The 24640-nt window shown below is 32.2% G+C and overlaps 3 protein-coding genes across 17 annotated transcripts in view; 2 read left to right on the plus strand and 1 right to left on the minus strand.

The window, feature by feature from the left end:
• The window catches only part of LOC146911852 (putative inactive ATP-dependent zinc metalloprotease FTSHI 3, chloroplastic), a 31698-nt gene that overhangs the window by 2848 nt on the left and 4210 nt on the right, over window positions 1–24640 (plus strand). For 2 of the 4 annotated variants that reach the window (XM_085718068.1, XM_085718072.1), the window contains exons 1-2: window positions 587–1114; window positions 1756–1939. In XM_085718068.1, the coding sequence (XP_085574194.1) occupies window positions 1768–1939 (172 nt within the window). In that variant the 5' untranslated portion in view covers window positions 587–1114; window positions 1756–1767. Of the gene's footprint in view, window positions 1–586; window positions 1115–1755; window positions 1940–2394; window positions 2480–2625; window positions 2717–2811; window positions 3056–3178; window positions 3497–24640 lie in introns of those variants that run through there. The other 2 variants (XM_085718071.1, XM_085718070.1) reach the window with 2 other exon arrangements.
• On the minus strand, window positions 3992–6283 carry LOC146911853 (uncharacterized). 5 transcript variants are annotated; one of them, XM_085718076.1, is made up of 6 exons: window positions 6072–6268; window positions 5062–5930; window positions 4884–4967; window positions 4759–4797; window positions 4559–4676; window positions 3992–4325 (listed from the first exon to the last, which is right to left on the minus strand). In XM_085718076.1, exons 2-6 carry the CDS (start codon window positions 5158–5160, stop codon window positions 4303–4305), a joined length of 363 nt encoding a protein of 120 aa, XP_085574202.1. In that variant the 5' UTR covers window positions 5161–5930; window positions 6072–6268; the 3' UTR covers window positions 3992–4302. The 5 variants fall into 5 exon arrangements, with proteins under 5 accessions (XP_085574202.1, XP_085574201.1, XP_085574200.1 ...); XM_085718075.1 differs by having other exon boundaries at window positions 6019–6268; XM_085718074.1 differs by having other exon boundaries at window positions 6002–6268.
• On the plus strand, window positions 11260–21833 carry LOC146911854 (uncharacterized). 8 transcript variants are annotated; one of them, XM_085718060.1, is made up of 13 exons: window positions 11260–11419; window positions 12937–13153; window positions 15816–15939; window positions 16758–17056; window positions 17174–17234; window positions 18622–18692; window positions 19556–19620; window positions 19799–19843; window positions 19946–20026; window positions 20166–20233; window positions 20934–20985; window positions 21103–21263; window positions 21367–21833. In XM_085718060.1, the coding sequence occupies exons 4-13, from the start codon at window positions 16948–16950 to the stop codon at window positions 21431–21433; spliced, it is 780 nt and encodes a 259-aa protein (XP_085574186.1). In that variant the 5' UTR covers window positions 11260–11419; window positions 12937–13153; window positions 15816–15939; window positions 16758–16947; the 3' UTR covers window positions 21434–21833. The 8 variants fall into 8 exon arrangements, with proteins under 8 accessions (XP_085574186.1, XP_085574190.1, XP_085574187.1 ...); XM_085718064.1 differs by having other exon boundaries at window positions 20937–20985; XM_085718061.1 differs by having other exon boundaries at window positions 13028–13153; window positions 16075–17056.

Genomic DNA, 24640 nt, shown 5'->3' on the forward strand with positions numbered 1-24640 from the left:
CTTTGATATTTGATCATTACATCTGATGAGCTACCCAGAGGAGTATTGCTAGTTGGTCCTCCAGGAACTGGCAAGACATTACTTGCGCGCGCAGTAGCGGGGGGAAGCAGTAGGGGTGTGCATGGTTAACCATATATAAGAACCAATCCACTTAAATGGTTCTAGTTTGAGATCCAAACCATTTTTCTGGTTCATGAACAGACCGGTTCCCATATGGCTCAAAACCGGTTTAAACTGGATTTGATTAAGAACTGCTGGTTTACAAATGGATTAGTTACAAAATCTGATTTTTTTTTCTTGAATTTAGTTTGAAACAACTTTTATTGAATTGGTACTGAATAGTTTTTCATTCAATTGATAAAAACCAAAGTTAGAGAATGATAAAAGGGTATCGTCGAATTGGTACTCTTCTCCGATTCCAGTTTTCATTCAATTGATACTCTTCTCCGATTCCAGTTTTCACCAAAGTGTATCGTCGATTCAATGTGGTTGTCGTCTCCGCCGTTGTTGCGGTTGTTGTCTCTATTGCCGTCTTTGCAGTCGTTGTCTCCACCGCCGTCGTAGCGGTTGCCGTCTCCGTTTCTCTGTCTCCATCGTGGTTGTTGCAGCCTTGTGAAAATACTGCTTTTCTCTTTCAATTTCTCCTTCTCTTTCTACAATTATTGAGCGACTTTTTTTGTTTTTTCAATCTCACCTTTTTTGTTACAACAGAGAAGTAACTCTCTTGTTCTCTGAAATGCAGGATGCAGTTAAAGAATTGAATATGGTTTTTTTAAGTGGATGCAGTTTATAACTGTTTCCAATGAAATGGACTGGGTCAGTTTTGGTTCAAGAGAAAATGGTTTTTCCAAAACAGTTTACTGGATTTCCAGATATAGTTCACATGATCCAGTTTTTTTGCACACCCCTAGGAAGCAGGTGTACCCTTTTTCACAGTATCTGCTAGCGAGTTTGTAGAATTGTTTGTTGGAAGAGGTGCAGCTAGAATCAGAGACCCGTTCGGTACAGCAAGGAAATTTGCACCGTCCATCATATTCATTGATGAACTAGATGCGGTTGGCGACAAGCGTGGAAGAAGCTTCAATGATGAACGTGATCACAAAAGCTAAACCAGGCAAGTTTGGTCATCATTTTTGTATTTCTTTCCTAGCAACAAATGATTTAACTCATGGTTATCAATATCTTAAGATGCATGTGAGACATATCTTGATGCGATACTAAACTGAATTAAATCAATACAAATCTCTGGTGTGTATATTTTTGGGACATGAATCTCATCTTGAATCTTGATTCATTATGATGATTCTCAATTCTTTTTTACAAACCACTACTTATACTTAATGTAGCCAACCACTTTTTTTTGTCAACTTTGTATAACGAATCAATTTTCTTATGTCATTTGATTTATGATTTGAATCTTGAATCACTGTAAAATTCACATATGATATATCAGCTTATAATTTTTACTTAAAAAAATGACATTAGTAATGTATTCTGTGATTCGTAGTATGATTTAATTCATGATTCGGAAATATGTCTTCGGATTCATGATTTGAATCTCAATTTGATAACCATGGTTGAAATTTTAAAAGTTCAGTTTCTTTATCAATTATTTGATTGTATTAGATTTCTAGTATATTCTAGTATATACTATATACTATCTACATGAACAATCATCAATCGTGTGCGCTCAAGTCTCAATTGCTGTCGTTTTCCCTGAGCTGACTTTTTAAAGAATTTTTCCTGTCTATGTAGTTGCTGACAGAAATGGATGGATTTGAATCAGAGATTAGAGTCGTTGTTATTACAGCAACTAATCGACCAGAAGCGTTGGATCAAGCGCTTTGTAGCCCCGGTCGTTTCTCGAGAAAAGTATTTGTAGGGGGACCTGATCTTGCAAACATTGTCAATGAATCCGCATTGCTTGCCGCTCGAAGAGGTATAAGACCGACTTACAGTTTATTGTGACTATAGCATTTTGCATTCACCAATGATAATTCCTTATTAGATTTTGTCTCCCCCTTAATGTTAGTAGTTAACTTGTTAAAGAAGAAATGTTAATAGAAGAGATTGAACCCTAGGTTTTCTGCCTTCAATGTCTCTACCAAAACCACTGGACTGCTTATTAGATTGTATTTGCATTCTGTACTCTTTACCATATATCAAGTCGTGTACGAATTGGGTTTTATGCTGTATAAGTTGTTTGGTGATCAAAGATTAGAGTTTATGGAGGTAAATTCTATATAATCTGTCTGATTATCTCTTCCGAGTTATATTCAGGGATGCCTGCATAAAAATCTTGAAATGCTTTTTCAAGTCTATCTTAAAAATGGTATTATGGAGTCGCTTAGCTCTTTCATTCTATTCATATATGTTTGTTCGATGTTATGACAGCGAAGTGTTGTGACCACTTGAAGAATTTTAGAAAGAGTTGCTGTCGATTATGTTTCAGAGTGAATGTCATGGAAACATCTTATAGGTATGTTCTTGGAATCTGTTAACAATTTCATCTATGTTTTAGAGATTATATTCTTTTGTATATGCCTAAAGCGGTCAAAGCTTAATATATTAAAATTGTATAAACGAGAGTGATATTTTTTTACTTTTGTTTTGTATGCTATCAAGGGATTTTACATGCACTCATTGTTCATGATTGCTGCAAGGAAAATGCCTACTTCTGTTTACTTCTTTTCTGTCGGCAGAACAACATTCAGAGGTCAAAGATTTCCTTGAATAATCCGTGCATTTTTTAGATAACCTGAGCATTTAATATCAACTATATAGTCCTAACTCTTTGTTCATTATGCACAGAACACATGCTAGGAGTTGCAGCATTATGCGTTTTCCAAGTAGGCATGTAATTGTATCGATTCTTTAGATCCATTTCCAATACCGGTGATGAAGGCAGTAATGTCGTTACAACCAAGCAAGTTCAATTTCTTGGACAGAAGGTTTCCCTTACTTCAATAAGGCGTGGTTCATCTTTAGTTTCTGCCTCCCATAGGGGCAGGGACCGGTGCTACCCTTGTTCGTCCATCACTTGGTCGGTGGATTGGTAAGATCATATAATAAACAACGCATGCAGAAAATTATTGCTTCAATCTTTTTGCTTGAATTGTGTTGGCCTGATTTTTATTCATTTCGACTTCCTAAAGCAAAACCTTGTTCTTCATTTCAGGATGTGCAGCTGGTGATTTGGTTGGTCCGATCATTGTAGCATTTTGTAACAACAAAGCATTTCAAGTGGCGCTTTAGTGCTAGTTATTTTTCCGACTTATTCTTTACAAACCTCAAAATGAATGGTGCATCTTCAAAAATTTGCACTTCTTATCTGTCATGTCTTAATGAGCTACTAACTTGAACTTGGTTTACCTCTTTTGAGCCGAAAGAGTTGTAACATTATTCCCATGATGGCGACTTTGTTACTGTTTCAATTGATATTCCACTTTCTAAGCTGTTTCAATAAAATGACTAAATCTCTCATTTTGTAGAATGATATATATAAGCAAAATCTATATTATCCCTCATTTAATTTAATTTTATATATTTCTAATGACTAAATTTATTAGTCCTAGAGGATGACTTAGATAAGATATTTTTTTTCATCGAATGTATTGATTAAATGTGATCAATTACTTTTCCTAATATATGTAATTTAATCAATTTTGGCTAATATTCTGGGTGGAGTATTTGAAAAGGGCTTTGTTTCAACAATTTGGACGTTGATAACTCGATTTATTTCCAACTTATATTAACCAGTATTTGTTGGAGTGTCACTAGCTACTATGATTGATCCAAATACTAAAATAACAAATAGATTGTGATCTAGGATCTCTTATAGCATGTTTGGTTCCACGTTTTCTACTCCAATCTTGCATCCCAATGACCTTTTTGCCGTGATTTTCAGAAGTGATAAATACAAGCTTCTCCGTCAATGCGAAAAACGATTATGCTTTTGAGAAATGTGACGAAGTACTAAACAAACACTTAGTTATTAGTCAAAAGCATATCTTTACCCGTATAGCATTTCTCTTATAATAATGAGATGAAATTACATATGGATAGGTAAATGATCACACCATGAAAAACATTACAACAGTAAAAATGAAATAATAAGTGGCAGCCCAAATCAGATGTGATTATCAATCTCAGTAACCAACTATGTACAAATCAAATGAAATGGCTTCGCTTATCCCAGAGGCGGTGGTGGACGGAGGTGTCGGTTGGATTTTGCAAACTTGGCCGGCCAATTTAACCATGCCAAGAGCTAGGGTTACGCATCTAAGTATGTCATACGTCAGACTATTGTATTTTTGTTTTTGAGCCTGAAAATTAACAAAATAGATTAGGCGAAAAGTGAACACAACTTACATATGAAGATCTAAGACCTATCAGTTTGTGCACTAATTTTTGAACGTGTCAGCGATAAGATATTATTGCATACATAAAAAAGAATATTTGAGCTTATGTCTAAGTGCAAAAACATATACTGTCTATTGGGGAGATAAAGAGAAAGCATTGGTGAATAGAAACGACATAAACTTTTATGTCTTGTTACCTTTGAAGCAGAAGATGGCCCGTGATGATTGCTGAATTAGTGATTTGCAGAAGAAACAAGAGAAACGTGTATGTTTTGTTACCATTTTTGCAGAAGAAGGCCATTCTGGACCACGAATCTTAAAAAAGGTATAAGAAGAATAAGTTAGTGTTAAATTTGAAAAGCCTATATGAAAAGTAAAGTAAAAGAGAGAATATTACCTTTGTAGGAGTACAAAGCCCTCGGGTTTGCTCATGAAACTTAAAAAAAAGTATAAGAATAAGTTAGTGATTTGTGTTGTTAAATTTGAAAAGCAGAAAAGCATTACTACTAAATGATATAATACCTTAACATCAGCGAGTTCGGATGAGAACCGGTAAGACTGATGCGAGGATAATCTTAACAAAGCGACAGCCCATCGAGTCAAATTCTGCGGAATCAATTCAATAAATGGATCATTAGAATAATATTCAAAAGATTCAATAATAATAATTTGGAGAAGAAGGAGGAGACGATCAACTCACCTCGGCATCACGAGGAGTTTTCTTGTAGGTTTTTTCTGCCAACATACATACAAATTCCATTGGTAAATTGAATTCGAATTTCGTCACAAGATAATCCATCAGCGCTGGCTGCTAAATTGATTGATCGATGTGTTACAAAACGGGGACTGATTGATGATTGTGAATCGCAAGAGAGAGTAAATTGAGCAAAAACCGTAACACAATTGCGCGATTCAGTATCTCAAATCTTTCTTTCTTTCCCTCTCTTAATTCAAAGAAAATTATATATATATTGAAACATGATAATGGCCCGGCCCATCAAATAATAGTATGGTTTAATTGGTCAACTAGGCACAACGAGGACCACGCAAAAGATCTTATCCCGAACATTTTCGGATTATATAATTTAAAATAAAGTGCAAAGTTTATCTCATTTTCATCCGGTATTGAATATTTTCGGATTATATAATTCGAAAACTAAGTAAAGGAATTCAAATTATATAATCCGAGCCAAGTCAATGTTTTTGGCCGGTGGTGCACCACATAAAACGAGTTTGGGTATGCTCCATTTAAGTAATGCTCAATTTACTCCATTTAGGGGTTTGGATGCATGACATGTGACAAACAAACATCCAAAGGCTGAGATTTTAAATTAAAATAAATATTTATTTAATTAAAAAGAAAAAGAAACTCTGGTAGTTTTTCCCCTTGAACACATCGCTTCCTTTTCCGTTTCACCACCGTCATCTTTCCTTCTCCGTCGCCGCTACCCTTTTCACCACCGTCCTCTTTCCTTCTCCGTCGACGCCGCCCTTTTCACCACCGTACTCTTTTCCTCTCTCTGACGCAGCTACTTTCCACCACCGCCTTCAATTTTGCCATTCTTACATCTGTCGTAATATTTCAGCAGGTTCAATCTCAAATCAATCAAACAGTTTATAACACCAATTGATTCATCAACCTTTATTTGATTTTCACCTCCATTAGAGTAGTGTTTGGATTTTGTATTTGCTCAATGGTTCTTCAATTACCTTCTTTGTTTATTGCTCGACATTTTATGTTCCGGCGGCCGAAGGAGTGAGTGTCGCAGCAATGACGAGAGTAAGATGAAAACACATGAAGAAGAAGAGGTTTGCGATGATGATACATGTGGTTTCAACGGAGGCGACGGAGAGCGGCGGCGGAGAAGGGGAAGAGCGGCGGTTGTGTAGAGGAAAAAGGCAGGGAATCTAACACTGTTTGTGAGGAAGAGAAACAAAACGTTTTTTTTATTTAATTAAATAAATGATTATTTTAATTTAAAATCTCAGCCTTTGGATATTTGTTTGCCACATGTCATGCATCCAAACCCCTAAATGGAGTAAATTGAGCATTACCTAAATGTAGCATACCTGAGCCCACATAAAACACGTTTTCAAAGGTTTTTACCAACATTAATGGCTGAAAAAACCCTCTTTGAAACACGTTTTTTGACTCAACATTAAGTGTAGTTTGATAGTTTAAATAGTGTTGTTTTTAGGGTTAATTTGCAGGTGTGCCATGTACTGGAATTGAGTAGTACACGAAGCTAAAATGGCACTTTAGGTGAGGTGTCCTTGGACTCTGCATTGGACCAGAATGCCTTTAATGGCTGGACAGAAATGACAAGGACAAAAAGGACTTAAAACAAATAATTAGAAAGATAAATAAAAATAAAATTTTTAAAAAACTAATAAAACAAAAAACGAAAATTTAAAAAAAAAACAGAAAGAAACTTTAAAAAATAAAAAACAAAAAATCAAAACTTAAATGAGGTATCTTAAAATACCTCTCTGCCAAAATTTTGTTAGAAACGACAAAATAAAACGGTTTAAAAGACAAGAAATTTTCTATGAAATAAAATGACTTAAAAGAAGAATAAAAGATAAAATTTTACAAAATAAAATAACGCGAAACACGAAAATTAATTACGGGATAAAAGAAAGCGTAAAAGACGAATAAAAAAGGAAATTAAATACGAAATAAAAATAGCGTAAAAGACGGAAAAAAATTGGAAATAACTACAGAATAAAAATAGCATGAACGACAAATAAAGGGAAATTAATTGTGAAATAAAAAGGAATTTAATTGCGAGATAAAAGTAGCGTAAAAAGTGAATAAAAGGAAATTAATTATGAAATAAAAACAGCGCAAAAGACGAATAAACAGGAAATTAAGAATGGAATAAAAATAGCGTAAAAGATGAAATGAAAAAGAAATTTAACGTAAAAGACGAATAAACAGGAAATTAAGAATGGAATAAAAATAGCGTAAAAGACGAAGTAAAAATAAAATTAGCGTAAAAGACGAATAAAAAAGAAGGATATTAAATACAAAGATAAAAGGTGTGAGATATAAATATTAAATGGATTTTTTAGTCAAAAATTGAGGTATGACAGATGCCCCTGTTTAAGTTTCTTTGCCAGGAGACTCGAAGATGAAATCTTTGATTTGATGGGACGAAGAGACTTAAATATCAAATGCACCATTTTTGACCTAAAAATACCATTTTAAACTCTAGAAATGCTATGAAAGTTATGTATGATATGTGATGCTTGTAATTATGAATGCAAGATGATGAAGATAAACTGATTGAGGAAAAAGACAATTAAAGGATACCCAACCTCGTTAGAGAAAAAGGGGTCCGACTCAGCTCGGGAAAGTGTTGTTTCATTGTGTCGATATGCTTGGATATTAAACTCTTATTATGGATCATATTCAAAATTTGAGGAAATAATGATGCTTTACAGGTTAAAGCTCTCTTGTAAACTAAAGTGTGTAGTAGTTTGTTATTGTTATTATGTTTGGTTCTAAAGTTGCAAAATATGATTTTGAATCTTTGATTGATTCAGTCTGTAAGTTCAACATTTTCATTTCTCAAGACATCTCAATGTCATAATGCTAGAAATTAGAGATTCTCATCGTCGCGTGATTTTTGCTAATAAATCTTTAACACAAACTTAGTGTGAGTTTCACAAGTCACTTATATTTGCTTCATATACTGATTTAAATAATAAATTTTAGCCTAAAATTCACGTTTGGAGGCAAACTTCCAGTCACGGCTGCAAGTTAGAATATATTCTACAGTCAAATGCAATGCTGCCCAAATGATTCTACATTTATTTGTTGCTTCCAAATTTATCTTCATGCAAGATATGGATATATATATATATATATATGAGTTAAATGGAACTCCTACAATTACTTTTGCATCAATTACAAGTTTGATGACAACCGCCTTAGCAAGCTAATCAAAGCCGGGTTTTTGTGGTCTCCTTTGTCATTCTTTTAGGTTGTGGATATATGGTTTATTAGGGTTTCTTTCAGGTTCCTCTAATATTCTTCATGTTGAGCTCCATGCATTAAATCAAGAGAAATGATATTTGTACAACCATTTTGTGACAACTTTTGAACAACTTTCTCTCTTATACTCACATTATATTCTCTCTCTCTCTCTCTCTCTCTCTCTTCCTTTTTCTCTCTCCATTGTGTTTGACAAATAAGAAGAGAGAAAAACTATGTTGTCATCAAAGTTGTCTTCAAATGAATGTACATATATCACTACTCTTAAATCAAGGACTTTTGATGGCTAAACAATTACTCCCTCCGGTCATTATTATAAGCAAAAAACTACTTTTTAGGTTCATTGAATGAGTGATGTATATGACCATTAATATAGACCACATACATCATTTATTCAATGAACCTAAAAAGTAGTTTTTTGCTTATAATAGTGACCGGAGGGAGTACATCACCATGACATTACATGTTACACATATTATCTTCATTGTGTCGATATGCTCCAGGTTCAAACACCAATGTTTCACAAATATTTGACTTTGATCCAAAATATCAAGGATCTTTTTCATCAAGATTGACATGTGAGAAGGAAATAGTTATGCAAACTTCCTTTTTAAACTAGAATCTTCTAGTTTGAATATCATAGTCCACTCTCCCTTCTCACTAACATCTTATATCCTTCTTTTCATATATACTAAGAGAACTTGGTTTCCTTCTTATCTTAATAAAAATCAAAATTCAAATTTGGGTTAATATGTGTTTACCCCCCTGTAATTTGGGCGAGTTTCGGTTTTCCCCCCTGTAAAAAATTTTGTTTGAATTACACCCTTGTAAAATTTTTTTTTTCCGGAAAACACCCCTCCCCCCTCCAACTCAGCAGATTCGCTGACGTGGCGCTGACAGGGCGCTGACTTGGCTTTTTTTTTTCATTTTTTTTTTTTAAAAATGCCACGTCATATTTTTTTTTAAAAATATTTAAAAATAAATTTTAAAAAACAAAAAAATCCAAAAAATAATAAAAAAATTTAAGTTTTTTTTCCAAAAATTTAAAAAATCGAAAAATAATTTTAGAAAAATAAAAAAAAAACATAAAAATATTCAGTTTTTTTTTTCCAAAAATTTAAAAAATCGAAAAATAATTTTAGAAAAATAAAAAAAAACATAAAAATATTCAGTTTTTTTTCCAAAAATTTAAAAAATCGAAAAATAATTTTAGAAAAATAAAAAAAAACATAAAAATATTCAGTTTTTTTTTCCAAAAATGTAAAAAATCGAAAAATAATTTTCAAAAATAAAAAAAATAATAAAAAATTTAAAAATTGAAAAATAATTTTAAAAAATTTTCCACGTCAAATCGAAATTTTTTTTTCAATAATTTAAAAATTATAAAAAAAACTATTAAGATTTTTTTGGAAATTTAAAAAATTAGAAAAAAATCAGAAAATATAATCAGATTTTTTTAAAATTAAAAAGATTTTTAAAAATTCTGGAATTTAATTTTCAAAATACAAAAAAAGTAAATTTTCAAAATTAGAAAAAAAGGTCAGATTTTTTAAAAAATATTCTGGAAAAAAATTAATTTTTAAAAATCTGAATACAAATTTAGAGGTTTTTATAAAAGTCGTGGAAATTCCATTTTTCCTATAATTAAGCTCTTCATTAGAGGAGGTAGAATTCATAAATCATAAATCTTATAAAATCTTTCCACGACGATGACAAAACCCTCTGATATTATTTGAGAATAAAAATTCTTATTATAGCCCCAAAACAGATTTTTGTTAGAATCATTAGGCAAAAAAAATTTGTGGAATGAAATGATTTTTTTCCCAATATTTTATTAAAATTGTGGTATAAAATTTTCGAATAAAAAATCTGACTATTTTTCTAATTTTAAAAATTTTTGAAAAAAAATCTAATTTTTTTCGATTTTTAAATTTTTTGGAAAAAAAAATATGACTATTTTTCTGCTTTTTTATATTTCGGAAAAAATCTTAATATTTTTTCTGAATTTTTTGGATTTTTAAAATTTTGTAAAAAAAACTGAATATTTTTATGATTTTTTGGAATTTTTTATTTTTTCAAAAAATTATTTTTCGATTTTTAAAATTTTTTGGAAAAAAAACTGAATATTTTTATGTTTTTTTGGATTTTTCTAAAATTATTTTTCAATTTTTTAAATTTTTGGAAAAAAAACTTAAATTTTTTTATTATTTTTTGGATTTTTTTGTTTTTTAAAATTTATTTTTAAATATTTTTAAAAAAAAAATATGACGTGGCATTTTAAAAAAAATGAAAAATGAAAAAAAAAAGCCAAGTCAGCGCCCTGTCAGCGCCACGTCAGCGAATCTGCTGAGTTGGAGGGGGGAGGGGTGTTTTCCGGAAAAAATTTTTTTTACAAGGGTGTAATTCAAACAAAATTTTTTACAGGGGGGAAAACCGAAACTCGCCCAAATTACAGGGGGGTAAACACATATTAACCCTTCAAATTTTCTAGAATAATTTTTTATTCTACCCAATAATTCAAAAATTGGTAAAAAAATAAATAAAAGTAATTTTGTAATATGTGTGGGTTGGATGATACTTTTTGCATTTTTTGATTGTAATAATCCAGGCCCAATTATTTTGAAGAGGCCCTTAAAATAAAACCTTAAAATCACAACCGGTTCATCCCTGCACTTTCGCTCGCACCCAGCTGAAATACCCAAACCACCTTTACGGTAGTTAACTAACGTAAGTGTAAAAATGTGCAAGTGACGCTGCGTGACTACAGTGGCTGAACTGGGGGTGGCAAGGGGGAGCCACCGCCACCCCATCCTAAAAAAAAAATTTTATATACTGAAAATTACAAAAATACCCTTTAGTAATACCAATATTTGCTATTCAGTCTCATATCCTCTTCCCGTTTCTCTTTCATCCGAAAACAAGTGAGAAACGCGATCCCTTTTTTCTCCCACAAAGCAAATCGATTCACCAGAACACTACCACTATCACCGCCGCGAGTACTCTTCTCCTTCTTCAGTTTAGAGAGCTATCTACATCTCTCTCCACAAACCCTTGTAAGGTAATGTGAAATTGAATGTAATTTCCTTCAATTATGATTCGGATTTAATGATTATATGTTCTTTAGTTGATTGCCATGAGTTTTTTAATTGATTGCCAACCCTAATTGTTGTTAAATGTTAAACCTGTTGAATGTTGTTCTTTGCCCCTTTGGTCGTAACCTTAGTTACTGTCCTTTGTTCATTGATAAATTCATAATTGCATACCCTTTACTCTCTTTACAAAGATTTTTTTGTTAATCATAGTTTTAATCATAGCCTAGTGATGGTTTCACTTTCTAATGAAATTAGTTGTTTAAGTCTTTGTGAAGTATATGTGAAGTATAATGCGAAGTATAGTATTATATGTGAAGTATATTATTATTGATGTAGGACTACTTGTTTAAGTCTTTGTGATTAATTATATGTGAAGTATAGTATTATTGATGTAAGACTAAACTCTTTAAATCTTAAACTGCTCCAAATTCAAAGCTTATGTGAGCTATAATGCGTACACAACTTTACAGTACTTCATGCTATGCTGAAATCAGTTGTTAAACCTGTTGATTACCATAAACAGTATGTTAGTTAAAACAACCTGCTAAACCTGTTATATATTATATTTTAGTTTATTTTGATGGCGGGATGGCGGCCACCCCAAATTTTTTGTTTGGCTCCGCCACTGGTCACGCATAGTGACTTAACTCACTTTTTTTAATTTATTTACTATATTCAAATTATTTTATTTACTTTATTTTAATTTATTTTTTCACTTTATTCTAATTTATTTATTTTCTAAATTATTTGTTCACTTTATTCTAATTTATTTACTTTATTAAAATTAATTTATTTATGTATTTACTTTATTCTAATTTATTTATGAACTTAAAATAAATATTGATTCGAATTTATTCATTAAATAAATACAAATATAAATAAAAAGGAATGAACAAAATTGAGGCATATAACAACATCTCATTTTATTAATAGAATTCATACAATACAATAATTGATACAATAATTTATTTGAATTCACTAAATCTACTTATTTTCTTTTTACCCTTTTGGGGTAAAAGTGACCAATCATCTTGGGGGTAAAATAGTGAGCAACCTTCTTGGGGAAAATACATCATCAATCTTTGGGCTAAATTTAAATCTGGTTCTTTTTATACCCCAAGAAGATTCTTTTTACCTACGGTAAAAAGTTTCTGGGGTAAAAAAAAACAAATTTAATCTTATCCTAAGGGTTGATCACTCCCTCAAGTCGGCTACTCACTATTTTACCCCGAAGAAGTTTGATCACTTTTGCCCCCAAAGAGACTATTGAAAAAAAAAAGAGGGAAATAAAGGGAGAGAGTGAGGAGGGGGAGAAAGTGATATGATGTAAGGAATTAGAGAAGTATGGAGGGGTATTTATAGGTAGGAATGGTAGTATAGGTTGTAAATACCATTAATGTGGTCAAAAAACGTGTAAAATTTGGTAAAAAAACGTGTGGATTGAATGTTGAAAAATTGACACAAAAAAACGTTTGTTCTTCAGTTTTGACCACCGGCCAACGTACGTGAGTTAACTTGCGCACATGCCAGTGGTGCGTGACTTAACTAACGCAGGAGCATTATTGTCTTTTCAGTTGGGTGCAAGCGAAAAGTACAAGGGGAACAAGAGAATTCTTCATCCTTTTTGCATGACAAACTCTTTGGATTGGAATTCGTAGTCTCAGTGAACTCAACGCCGCGCGGGCAGCCACAAACAAACAGTAAGAATCTCTGTCATTTTCTTCCTTTCAGGTTTTCAATACTTCTTTATTCGACAAGATCTATGCTCCTTGTCTTCTTTTCAAGGTTAAAGTTTTGATTTTCTAATTCTGAGATAATGTATGTGAGACGAGGCGACGCAGGATCCTTCCTTGATTATCAATTGTTCTGTTTAAGTTTGGTCTCTGTTAAATTACTTTGAAGGATTGATTTTTATGCCAACTAGTGGTTAAAGCCATTCAACAATCGCTTCATTTCAATTCAAATTATTAGAGACAATTTTCCTTCTGTATTCAAATTCTGAAACTGCTTATAAAATTAATCAGGTTTTAGGAGCGGAACTGAATTATATATAAATTAGTGAGAAAAAGTTTGGTTTTTGAACCATAAACACCAGTAGTGAGAAAGTCCCTGCTTTTCCTATTTTTGGGGATTCCTTCTTCTCAAAAGGATTTCTTATTTTGTTTTGAATGGATTCGAAAGCTAAATTTTCTTAGATTGGGATGTTTCGATAGTCTTAAACTACACTTTTTCTTAATCCCTTGTTTTCTTTGTTTCATTCTATCTGATTTTGAAGAAAATATACTTTTACTAGGTATGGTTTTGAGCATGCATAAGTTCAATGCGTTATCACATACTGCCCTTACTTCACTGGTCCTTATTTTATGGGCTGATTACACTCCAGTTTTTGGTTTTGAGCTTCTGGGGTTAAAGTAGGTTGGACAATTGATAAAATTCCAAGTTGAACCTTCAGATTTTTGGCTTCAGATTAACTCTTTATTTAGTTGTAGTTGATGTTAATTTTTTATTTCAAAAGGCTGGTTACACTTTAGTTATGATTATTCTCAAGGGTTAGTCTTGTTCCTTTTTGGTTTAAAGTAAATTTGCTATTGCTCTTAACTTTTGGGTGGTTAAAATAAGTTGGATGAAATTCAAAATTGTTAATCTCAAGCCCTTTTTCCACCTTCAGATTTTTACTTCACGGGTCCATTGTAAATGGATATTTTATGGGCTGATTACACTCCAGTTTTTGGCTGAGCTTTTCGGGTTAAAGTAGATTGGAAATTTGATAAAATTCGAAGTTGCAAATTTTAGGTCTTTTATTTCAGTTTCTTACTCTAACACTACAGATATTTTAAGACAAAACCTTATTTACCTGATATTCATTGATATTCATTTGTAACATGATACATAAACTGTCTTTTGAGTTAAGCTCTTGGTTTAATTCCTAACACTTGTCACACACACACACACACACACACACACACACACACACACACACACACACACACACACACACACACACATATATATATATATATGGAAGCACTGTGAAATGAACTCAAATCCACAAGCTTGTGTCATTTTACTTTTTATTTTTCGTTAAATTTGCTCTCATTATATAAAATCTAAAGCATTGATTTTTAAACTGTATGAAAAATGCTTATATAGACTACTTTCTGAATAGTTTCCATATTTCTCAGTTATTATCATGATTGTTTTACCCTATTTTATTTTATTTTATTAGCATTATGAGTTTAGATCGAGTTTAGATAAAAGTTGGTGTTTAGTATTTTATAATATCAAAAATCATGCCAAAGCATATTCATAATGCAAAGTATTGATTCTTTCTGTGTAGTGTTTTAAAACCCTCTGAATTTTAATAACCCAATCTAGAAGTTCATCTTTTAACTTTTGAACCTTAAGAATGCCAAATCATGAATTTTTTAACCCTCTTCAAAAAAACCTTTTGAACCATAGGAATGTTTCAAATGGCTATTATATGACTTAACATTTTTTAATTGATAAAGTATAGAGCTTGATTAGTATAGCATTACATGATAAAGTATATGACTTAACTTGGAAGTCTTTAATTTTTCTAGTTTAAGAGATGACAAGTTAACGTGTGTGTGTCCCACTAATAATGCTTATATAGACTTTGAATTATCAGCATGGTTTTTATTATGATCTTCCAAAAGACTAAAAATTGAACCTTGTTTATTTATTCTAAAACTAGACTTGTAATGCTAATTGAATTTAGGAGCTAACTGTGGCATTTACTAAATTAATTACCCAGGAATAATCAATGATACCTTATGGTTCTTGTGATTTGACAAATTACACACTCTCTGCAATCTGCAAGTTATACATATAAGTATAATTAAGTCTGCAAAGTGTTGATCTCAAAGTGTTGAACGTGAGTACTAGTTTAAGAGTAAAGTACACCCTTGCACTTCGCTTGCTCAGGAATGCAGACCTTATGTGTGTGTTTGTGTGTTTTATTGTCTCTTTATTATATGCTAAGTATCTTAAGTGTGTTATATTATGTGTGTGCTTGATATATGGTTTAGGGTTTAGGGTTTAATTCCCAACACTTGTCATGTATATGTTTTGGAAGTACTGTAATATGAACTCAAATCCACAAGCTTGTGTTATTTTACTTTTCATTTTTTGTTAAATTTCTTTTCATTATACAAAATCTAATGTATTGTTTGTTCTTTTCTATCTATTTAAAACTTTAGTTGATAATTATATGAGCTTGTTATCCGTTTTGTGAATATGTAAGCCAATTTTTTTTCAAGGTTTTTTTCTCTCTTTTCATATGTTTATGTTTCTTTGGTACAGACTGGATTTTGATGGTTTTGTGATGTGTTATTTTTTCAGATATGGAGATTTAATCAAACACAAGTGGAGATCTAATTCTGAAAGCTTAAATTAAAAAAAGAGAGAAACCTGGTACCTTTGGGATTCACTGCACTACTGTTGTGGTGTTTCTATTCTTTTAAGGGTGAGTTATCTTTAATCAATTGCTTTGTTTACAGTTTTTTTTTTATCTTTAAGCTTTTGGTCTTTGTTAAATTACTTGAAGGTTTTTTTCTTTAATATGAAAGCTTATATTTTTTTTTTTATCTCTTCTTTTAAGGTTGATGTTAATTGATGATTTCAAAAGGCTGATTACACTTTAGTTATATTTATTCTCATGGTTTAGTCATTTGTCTTTTTGGGTTAAAGTAAGTTTGTTATTGGTCTTAACCTTTGGGTGTTTAAAATAAGTTGGATGAAGTTCAAATTTGTTAATCTCAAGCCCTTTTTCTACCGTCAGTTTTTTATGTCACTTGTGTTTGATGGTTTTGAAGGATTTTGAGACGAATGAGTTGTTGGAAAAATATTTTATTGAAGTTTATCATATTTCGGAGCGTGTTGAAATTTCACCTAAAATGTGTAGAAAGCTTTAGAGCCGTTATTTACATTAGTTATTGTATTGCGCTACACCTCGTGAGCATCTACAATATATTTTTGGCGATTTAAAATTCATATTTAATTTATGTTTTGTTATAAAATTCTAATTTATTTTGGAGAGATTTTTACAATATTCTACACATTTCATTATAAAATACAAAAGCCGACTTAAAAATAAGGACCAAAAATAATTATTGAAAATTTTATAAGAACTAAATGTTGAAGGAAAATTTTAGAGGAATTGAAATAAAAAATTGGTATATTTACAGGGACAAAAAAACATATTTAACTTTTAATTCAAACAAAAAAATTCCAATTGATCTCTATATGTCGTCACAATCATAGCTTCTCTCTCACCATATGTAGGGTTTATCTCGCTCATATATTAAATCTAACGGCTGAAAACACCACAGTAGAGACCGTAGATGATAGAAGCGCAGCAGGTGATCCAAATCATTTTCCCCTTTCTCCCATCTTCCTAATTCCCGCGACGTTAACCCTGAAATTGAAATCTGAGATGAATAATCATTGAATTGGTGTTTCAATTTCAACCTTCATGGCCTTGATTCTCATAATCACATCTCTCATTTTCCTTTGGATTATTTCTCTATGCAAAATTTTCCTTCTCCCTCGCACCCCTTTCACCAAACATTTCACGCTCAATGGTACGCTTCTCTCTCTCTCTCTCTCTCTCTCTCTCTCTCTCTCTATTTTTTTTTTTATTTCATTCTAAAATTTATTCTTTTTATTTTATTTATTTTTTCTTAATTTTCATTTTGCAGGTAGAGCTTTTCGCAAGAGAAATGTCTTGTTGGCTATTGCTCACCCTGATGATGAATCCATGTATATTCTTAGCTCTCAATATTGTTATTATTTTTTAATCTGCTAATGATATTGATTGAAACACTTTATATCTATGTAGTACTGACACTTCAAATTGATTGATGAGTGTCTGACGCGTGTTAGTATCCGACACCACAGACACAATGCCTTAGAGGGTTTATTGGAAACTTTATATGGTATATGTCCATTCATTCGGGCCACACACCAAGCTCAATAGTGTTCACATAGAGGGCGTATTGGAAAAATTTAAAGTCCGTCTGAAATAGTCTATAAAGGGTGAGTTAGGCCCAATATAAGAACCTGATAAATGCATTGTTGAATCCTTGTATGGCTTATAGGGGTATTACTTGGTAGCAGGGACATATCCATAAACCTTTCACATGGGGGGGCTCTAATAAAAAGTGGGAGAGACTTGAAAAGTCAAGAAAATGAAAAGATGAGCTATGAGAGAAGTGAAGAAAAATTACGGTAGTTCCCAGATTAAACATGAACATGAATTGAGATAAAAAAAGCTACTATATGATTCCTCATATAAAAAGTCTATTCTTAGCTTTAATTTTGAAAATTGTTTACTCAATCTGAAAAGTTTTTGATGATTGATTACTTAGACTACTAAGCGCCTGGCTATTTTATCAAATTAGTGTTTCTTAGTTTTTTTTTGTATATCACTGACTACATTTGAATGAAGAAAAATAGCATACAAGCATTGGCGGTTCTGAGATAGTCACATATTATGCATTGATTAGTTGTTGTTTGCCTATGAGTTATCTGAAAATAAAGGCTGATTAGAACTGGCTGGAACTATGTATATGAAGTTCAATGCCCAGTTGAATCCTTTGTATGACTCATAGGGCGATGGTAGCAATTTAGTTTGAGCCGAAGTTAACTTCCAGAAATCAGTGAGAAATTTGGGAAATAACTTTTGCGTTTCCTCTCATTCAATTAGAGGAAATATATAGACCGTTTGTAATATTCCTGATCCTGATCATCCTTTCATTTTGTAATGCTAAGTTACACACTCAAACAGACCATATGTGCTAAACGAATTCAACAACCTATTTTCCCCCATGAGGCTTCTCAATGAGTTATGACTAATTCTAGAACTGCATTCCTTTCATTTTAATTGGCGTTTCCTTTACTATTTGCTCCAAACAGGGATACAAAATATGTCTTTTGAATTGTATTCATCATTGTACTACTGAGGCTAATGAATACTAAATAAATAAGTAAACCTTGAAGACTAAGCCCCTAATTGAAATTGTACAAAAGTGATTCATGTTACACTTAAACGACAATTTCTGGGTGTGAATCTAACAGTTTTGAAGTTTATATTTTGAAACTTCATTATGATTTCACATTGTCTTGAAATTTTATTCCATTTCTGCAGGTTTTTCACTCCAACTATAAATTTTCTGACTTCAAGAGGGCATAATGTTAAAATACTCTGCTTATCTAATGGTGATTACTTTAGAAAATCTGTTCATATTGTAAATTATAGCAGTAATGCTATGTGTGTATTTATGTTGATTTTTTTTGTGATCATGACTTTTAGTTATGCTCATTTTTAATTAATTTTAAATTACTGTATTTTCTTTCTCCCCATTTTGTAGTTGAATTTTTTTCGAGTGGAATCTTTGTATATGAAGCGAGTTCAAATTTTACAGAATATAATTTTTATCCGTTTTCACTGTATAGAGTCCTATATTATTAATGAACCATCTGTTGCCACTAAATACATCCACACCTTGTCAATGATAGCTAGATTAGGTAATATGGAAAAAGAAGTCCAATTTTGTTGATCAGATGATAATTGACCTGAATGTTATCAAATGGAGGTCATAGTAGAGTGCGGTAGCAGATCTTTTCCTAACCACTAGGCTAATTTGTGAAGGATGGCAACGCTATGGCATTTTATGACTGAAATGGTAGATATTTTGCTTTTGCCATCCGCAATTGATAACAGTGGTAGATGTGTATGTTATCATCAAACTAATAAACTATAGTAGCATTATGAATCTGATTTTATTCTTAGCTGCATAATTCATATTAATTGTTGCATGTTTTCACTGTTTGCATGCAATTAGAATTTCTTGTTTATGTTTATCTGTTTTTCTATAATTCTATTTAAAAGCCTTTAAATTATGGAGGATTTATTTTTATGTGTGAAAGATCTATGGCTTGGAGTTTTTCTTTGAACGGTCTATGGGATTCTGGATGTCACAAAATCAAAGATTTTACCTTAGACTTTAAGAATGATTAGATGTTTATATTTCAATCCTTTAGATAGTTTTTATTGTTTTAATTTTTAATTTTTTCTGTAGGTGATGCAGATGGCAAAGGAAATGTCAGAAAACAAGAGCTATTTCAGGCCTGTGTATCTCTCAAGGTGATTTACAAATTAGATTGAAATTGATGCCGTTGAAGTAGTCATAGCTATACTTAGAGCAAAATTTTCTTGGGAAACCTAGGATGCCTTTCACTAGATAATGTTATTTACTTAAGTTAAAGGCAGTCTCTATCTAGCAATTTGATAAGGGTATTGTTTGTGTAACATTGACACTCAGGTTCCTATGCAACAAGTGAAGATTGTGAACCATTCTGATCTGCAGGTTTTGATTCAATTTGTCTATTGGAGTTATAAAATTTAGTATTACTAAAATTATTTTTGTTAGTTCCTTATATTGCCCTTCTTTATCCTGTTTCATACGTAGGACGGTTTTGGTAAAGTTTGGAACCATAACTTATTGGCAAATATTATTGAGCCAGAGATAACTAGTCACTGCATTGATATGGTAAGGTCCTGCCTCTGTAAACATAGTTTGAGTCCTGAAGCTTCGATTTTTGCTGCCATAAGCATCTTTTGGCAGATTACCATTTCTGTTCAAATATATCTTTTAAGGAGGCACTTCTCATTTATGCCCTTTTCCCCAGATTATTACTTTTGACAAATATGGTGTCTCGGGACATTGTAATCATCGTGATGTGCATTATGGAGTATGGTAAGTTGAATTTTTACTATGTACGACTATTGATTGATTAATATATAAGTACTGCAACTGGAAAAATCTGGAGATTTAACACATACAGTTTGAGATTTATTTTACAAGATATAGTTGCAGAACTAAATTAACAATAAACGAGTGATAATGGTGTGCACAATATTCTAAGGTCATTTCCCCGCCCCTCCTTTACCATGCTATGATCCCATTTGCATCTCTGTAGGTTGCTTTATCCTTGTTATAAGATGAGTGGCTTGGTTTGTCTTCTTAAAACACTTATAAACTCAGATAATCTTCAATAGCCTTTCTAATTCCTGTCGGTACCTTTTTCAAACATGGTGAAATAAAGGTGAAATTTTATTTCATAAGTTCCTTCAAGATAAAGTGGTTCAGATTATACCATCATGTTAAACTTGATATGCTTCTGATGGTAATTGTTTGAATTTTAGAGTGATCTCTGTTTATTGTGCCTTGCTGATCGTTAGAATTGTCCTTCTGGATTCTTTAACATTTCTCTTATTCCTCATGTCATGTGTGTGATCTCTAGCACAGTATCAAAGCAAATGAAAGATTATTAGGTTAAGTGAAAGAAAAAGATTATTATATTCATATTTAGATTTGATTCAGTAGACCAATCACGTCATTTTCTCTCATTCTACTGCTGCTACCTCTGACATCTAAAACATTTCCCTGTTGTAAGCAGCCAGCTACTACATGATACTTCACGAAGAGATATTGAAGTTTGGGAGCTTGTATGTTTTTGCATTCTTAAATTCTTAATTTTATTCTCTTATCTTATTTTGGCCAAGTGCTTTATTAGAATTTGTTCAAGTTGACTTACTCTCCTTGTGTGTCTTTGTTATTCTCAGGTCAGCACCAACATATTGCGCAAATATAGCGGTCCAATTGATATATGGTTGTCCATGTTTTGGGTCATGCTGCCCTCAAATGGAACAATGCAGTGTTTGGTAAATGAACATTCCCGTAGAAGTTTTATTGCTATGGCCCAACACAAAAGCCAGTGGGTTTGGTATGCATGCTTTACCTAATTTTTATTGTGAAGCTGTATGCCGCATTACATAACAAAACATCATTTTTTTCCCCTCATCTAACAATTGATTTCGTTTCTGCAGGTTCCGCAAGCTTTTTGTAATCTTGTCTAGTTATACCTATATGAACACTCTTAGAAAGATTGAGTGAAGTTACAAAGTGAAAAAGTTGTGTTGCTTGTGGGATCAACTTTCATTTGTTGCTATTCTATTTGGATCTTCATGATCAGACATCAAACTTCTATTGGTTCAAGCTATTCATTATGTGGATCTATGGTTCAATCTTCAACGACCTTCCCACTTTCTCTCAACAAGATTGAATAGAATCTGCTAATTTTCTTCAAATTATCCTTAGATGTTATATGTTCATTAACGGTGCTCTATGTGAGGTTTTGCTTGCTTAGTTTGTAATTATTTGTATTCATAAAGTAGCACAATAGTTTTTCTCATTATAAATAACTTCAGTTTTTCTCATTATAAATAACTTCAAATTATTCTTCAATGATTTGAGGAGAATAAAAATCATTATGAAAAGTCTTCCTCATTATAAATAACTTCAGTTTGGTCTGACACTCATGAAACTTCGGTCTGACGTTTTTAGTAGGATTCACAATCATCTTGAATTTAGAAGAAAATGCTGTCTTGCTTCTCAAGTTTTGTGTACATGCAATTGTCACAAATTCATGGATCAAAGGAAGGAGGGTCGAATGCATAAGAGAAATGTAGAGCATATTAAAACTCTGAATGTAACATTGTATTGATTGATAAAAAAAAAATGGAAAATGAGCTACACGGGTCTTTTATTCATTGTGGTTTTGTATTTCTCAGACGACTAATGGTAGATTTTTAGAATATTTGATAATTCGGTCTGAATGGAGGTCAAGTGAATTACCTTGTCAATTTTCGAATTTTACTTGTTTTTCGACCCTTTCTCACTTAAACGGTCATAACTTGGGATGTCCTTATCCGTTAGGAGCGTGTGAACATTCATTGGAAAACTAACAAGCATAGCTACGACTTATTCCCGTCGAACATTTTTTTAAATGAAGAAATTTTTATGTAAGACAACAATTAAGAAATATGATTCTCATCGGAAACATTTCAAATCTCATAGGAAACACCTATGAAAAACCCATTTATCTCATTTTTTGCATAACTTATTGGCCAATTATTGTTTAAGAAAAGAAGTAGGCATTTTCCTTGCAGCCTTGAGAGTAGCTGATCTAGAAACATCTGTTGACAACAATCATGAACAATGAGTGCATGTAAAATCTCTCGATAGCATTCAAAACAAAAATAAAAAAACATCACTCTCGTTTATATTAATTTTAATATATTAAACTTTGACCGCTATAGGCGTATGCAAGAGCATCTAATCTCTAAAACATGGATGAAATCGTTAACAGATTCCAAGAACATACATATAAGATGTTTCCATGACATTCGCTCTGAAACATAATGGACAACAACTCTTTCTAAAATTCTTCAAGTGGTCACAACACTTGTCTGTCATAACATCGAACAAACATAAATGAATAGAATGAAAGAGCTAAGCGACACCATAATACCGTTTTTAAGATAGAGTTGGAAAAGCATTTCAAGATTTTTATGCAGGCATCCCTGCATATAACTTGGAAGAGATAAAGATTACCGAGAAACTTACTCCGAGTTTCCTTGTCAAGTGAAGGGGGATAGATGCATGACAAATGGGATTAATTGAAGCTTAATATGGCAATGATGCATGTTTGAATTATTATAGAGCCATGTGGTTTAAACTATTATAATAAAGCCCTATACTACTTTACACAGATGATTACATTAATTCAAAGGGATATGATTTGTTCAACCAATTCTAGCCAAAACTTGATCCAGATATTCCAATCTAGGAATCAATGAGAGAGTTAAGAAACTTGAAGGAGACACAAACATGATTTGATGGGCTGATGACAAGAAACTGTGAAGATCATATGAGTAACAAGGGAAGACTTAAATTTTTTTAAAACCAAACAGTTCGACCTAGATCTAAAAGGAAAGAATACTACCTTTTTTTGAAAATGGAACTGAACTTGTGTTACGGTGTGTGTGTGAATCGGTTTGGACTTGTCTTGGGTTTATGGGTTAGTTATGTATGGAATTTGTGGACGTTTGTGTCTGATGTGGTGTTGATTGTGTTGTGAAATTGGTGTTTTGAGTGAGTTGGTTTGAATCGACGGTTGAGTTGTGTAGGATTGGCTAGAAACGTGTTGGTTTCTGTGGTGTTTTGGAATGGCGGATTTTTGAGGTTTAGGAGTCTGTGTCGGTTGTTATAACGTGTTGTTTGATTGCTGTTTGGATCGAAATTTTTGCTCCCTATTTGTGTGTATTTTTTGCAGGTTTTGTGAGGAATTTTTGTGTGTTGATTTTGGTTGCCTTGCAAGTCTTTTTGCGTGAAAATTATTCTTGAGAAATTGGTTCTTTTTGTTGATGTTTTTTTTTTTGGAAAAAATTGTTCCTCCTCTTGTGGAAGTTTGCAGGTTATACTTATAGAAGGGTATTGAGACATTGTGTCTGTGAATACAGGAACAGAAACTGCCCTGGTTTGGGGTTTGAAGAAACATGACAGGCCTTGGATATTTTGGACTTTTGATATAAAATAAAGGAAAAAATACACTCACCTCCCTTAAACTCTATGAATATGTTACTAACCTCCCCTCTATTTTCTCAATTGACAAAGACCTCCCCTACCGTTAACAACAACTTAGGTTCCGTTAAAAACCTGAAAACGTTGATCTCACATCTTTCCACTCTTCTTTTCTTTCCCTGGAACACTCAAGAGATCAAATTTATACCTGGCTTTTCAGTTTCCTCCAAAGAAATAATACCAACATCTCTCTTCCACCATAGAAGAATCACAAAACGTATTGGGTATCTTTAATTCGCATCTTCTTTATTCTCTGTAGCTATGCATTTATTTATTTATTATGTTCTTTAACCATCCCTTCCTATCATACGATGACATTCCCATCCACTCAATTCTTTTTTGGTGCAATTATGTTGCAAGTTATTTGGATGAAAAAAAAATGGGGTGCTGTTCATAATTGGTTCGGTCAAAACAAAAACCAAATAATGGTAATGAATTTTTATGCAACTTGCTCACATGGAAATAAGATTCTGCAGGTTTCTTACAGGTTTTTTCATCAATTGAGAGCAGGTTCAACAATAGATTTGAAATAAGGGAAGAAAAAAAATTAAAAATTGAAAATCTTACAACAATGGAGAAATATTCAATCGTTTGTAGAGAAAGATTGCCATCATAAAAAGACAGAAATATTCAATCGCTTGTAGAGAAAGATTGCCATCATAAAAAGGAGAGTACTGT

The sequence above is a fragment of the Medicago sativa genome, chromosome 6, assembly GCF_051527215.1.
Source record: "Medicago sativa cultivar Bolivia chromosome 6, Bolivia_mono, whole genome shotgun sequence".
NCBI classification, from domain to species: Eukaryota; Viridiplantae; Streptophyta; class Magnoliopsida; order Fabales; family Fabaceae; genus Medicago; species Medicago sativa.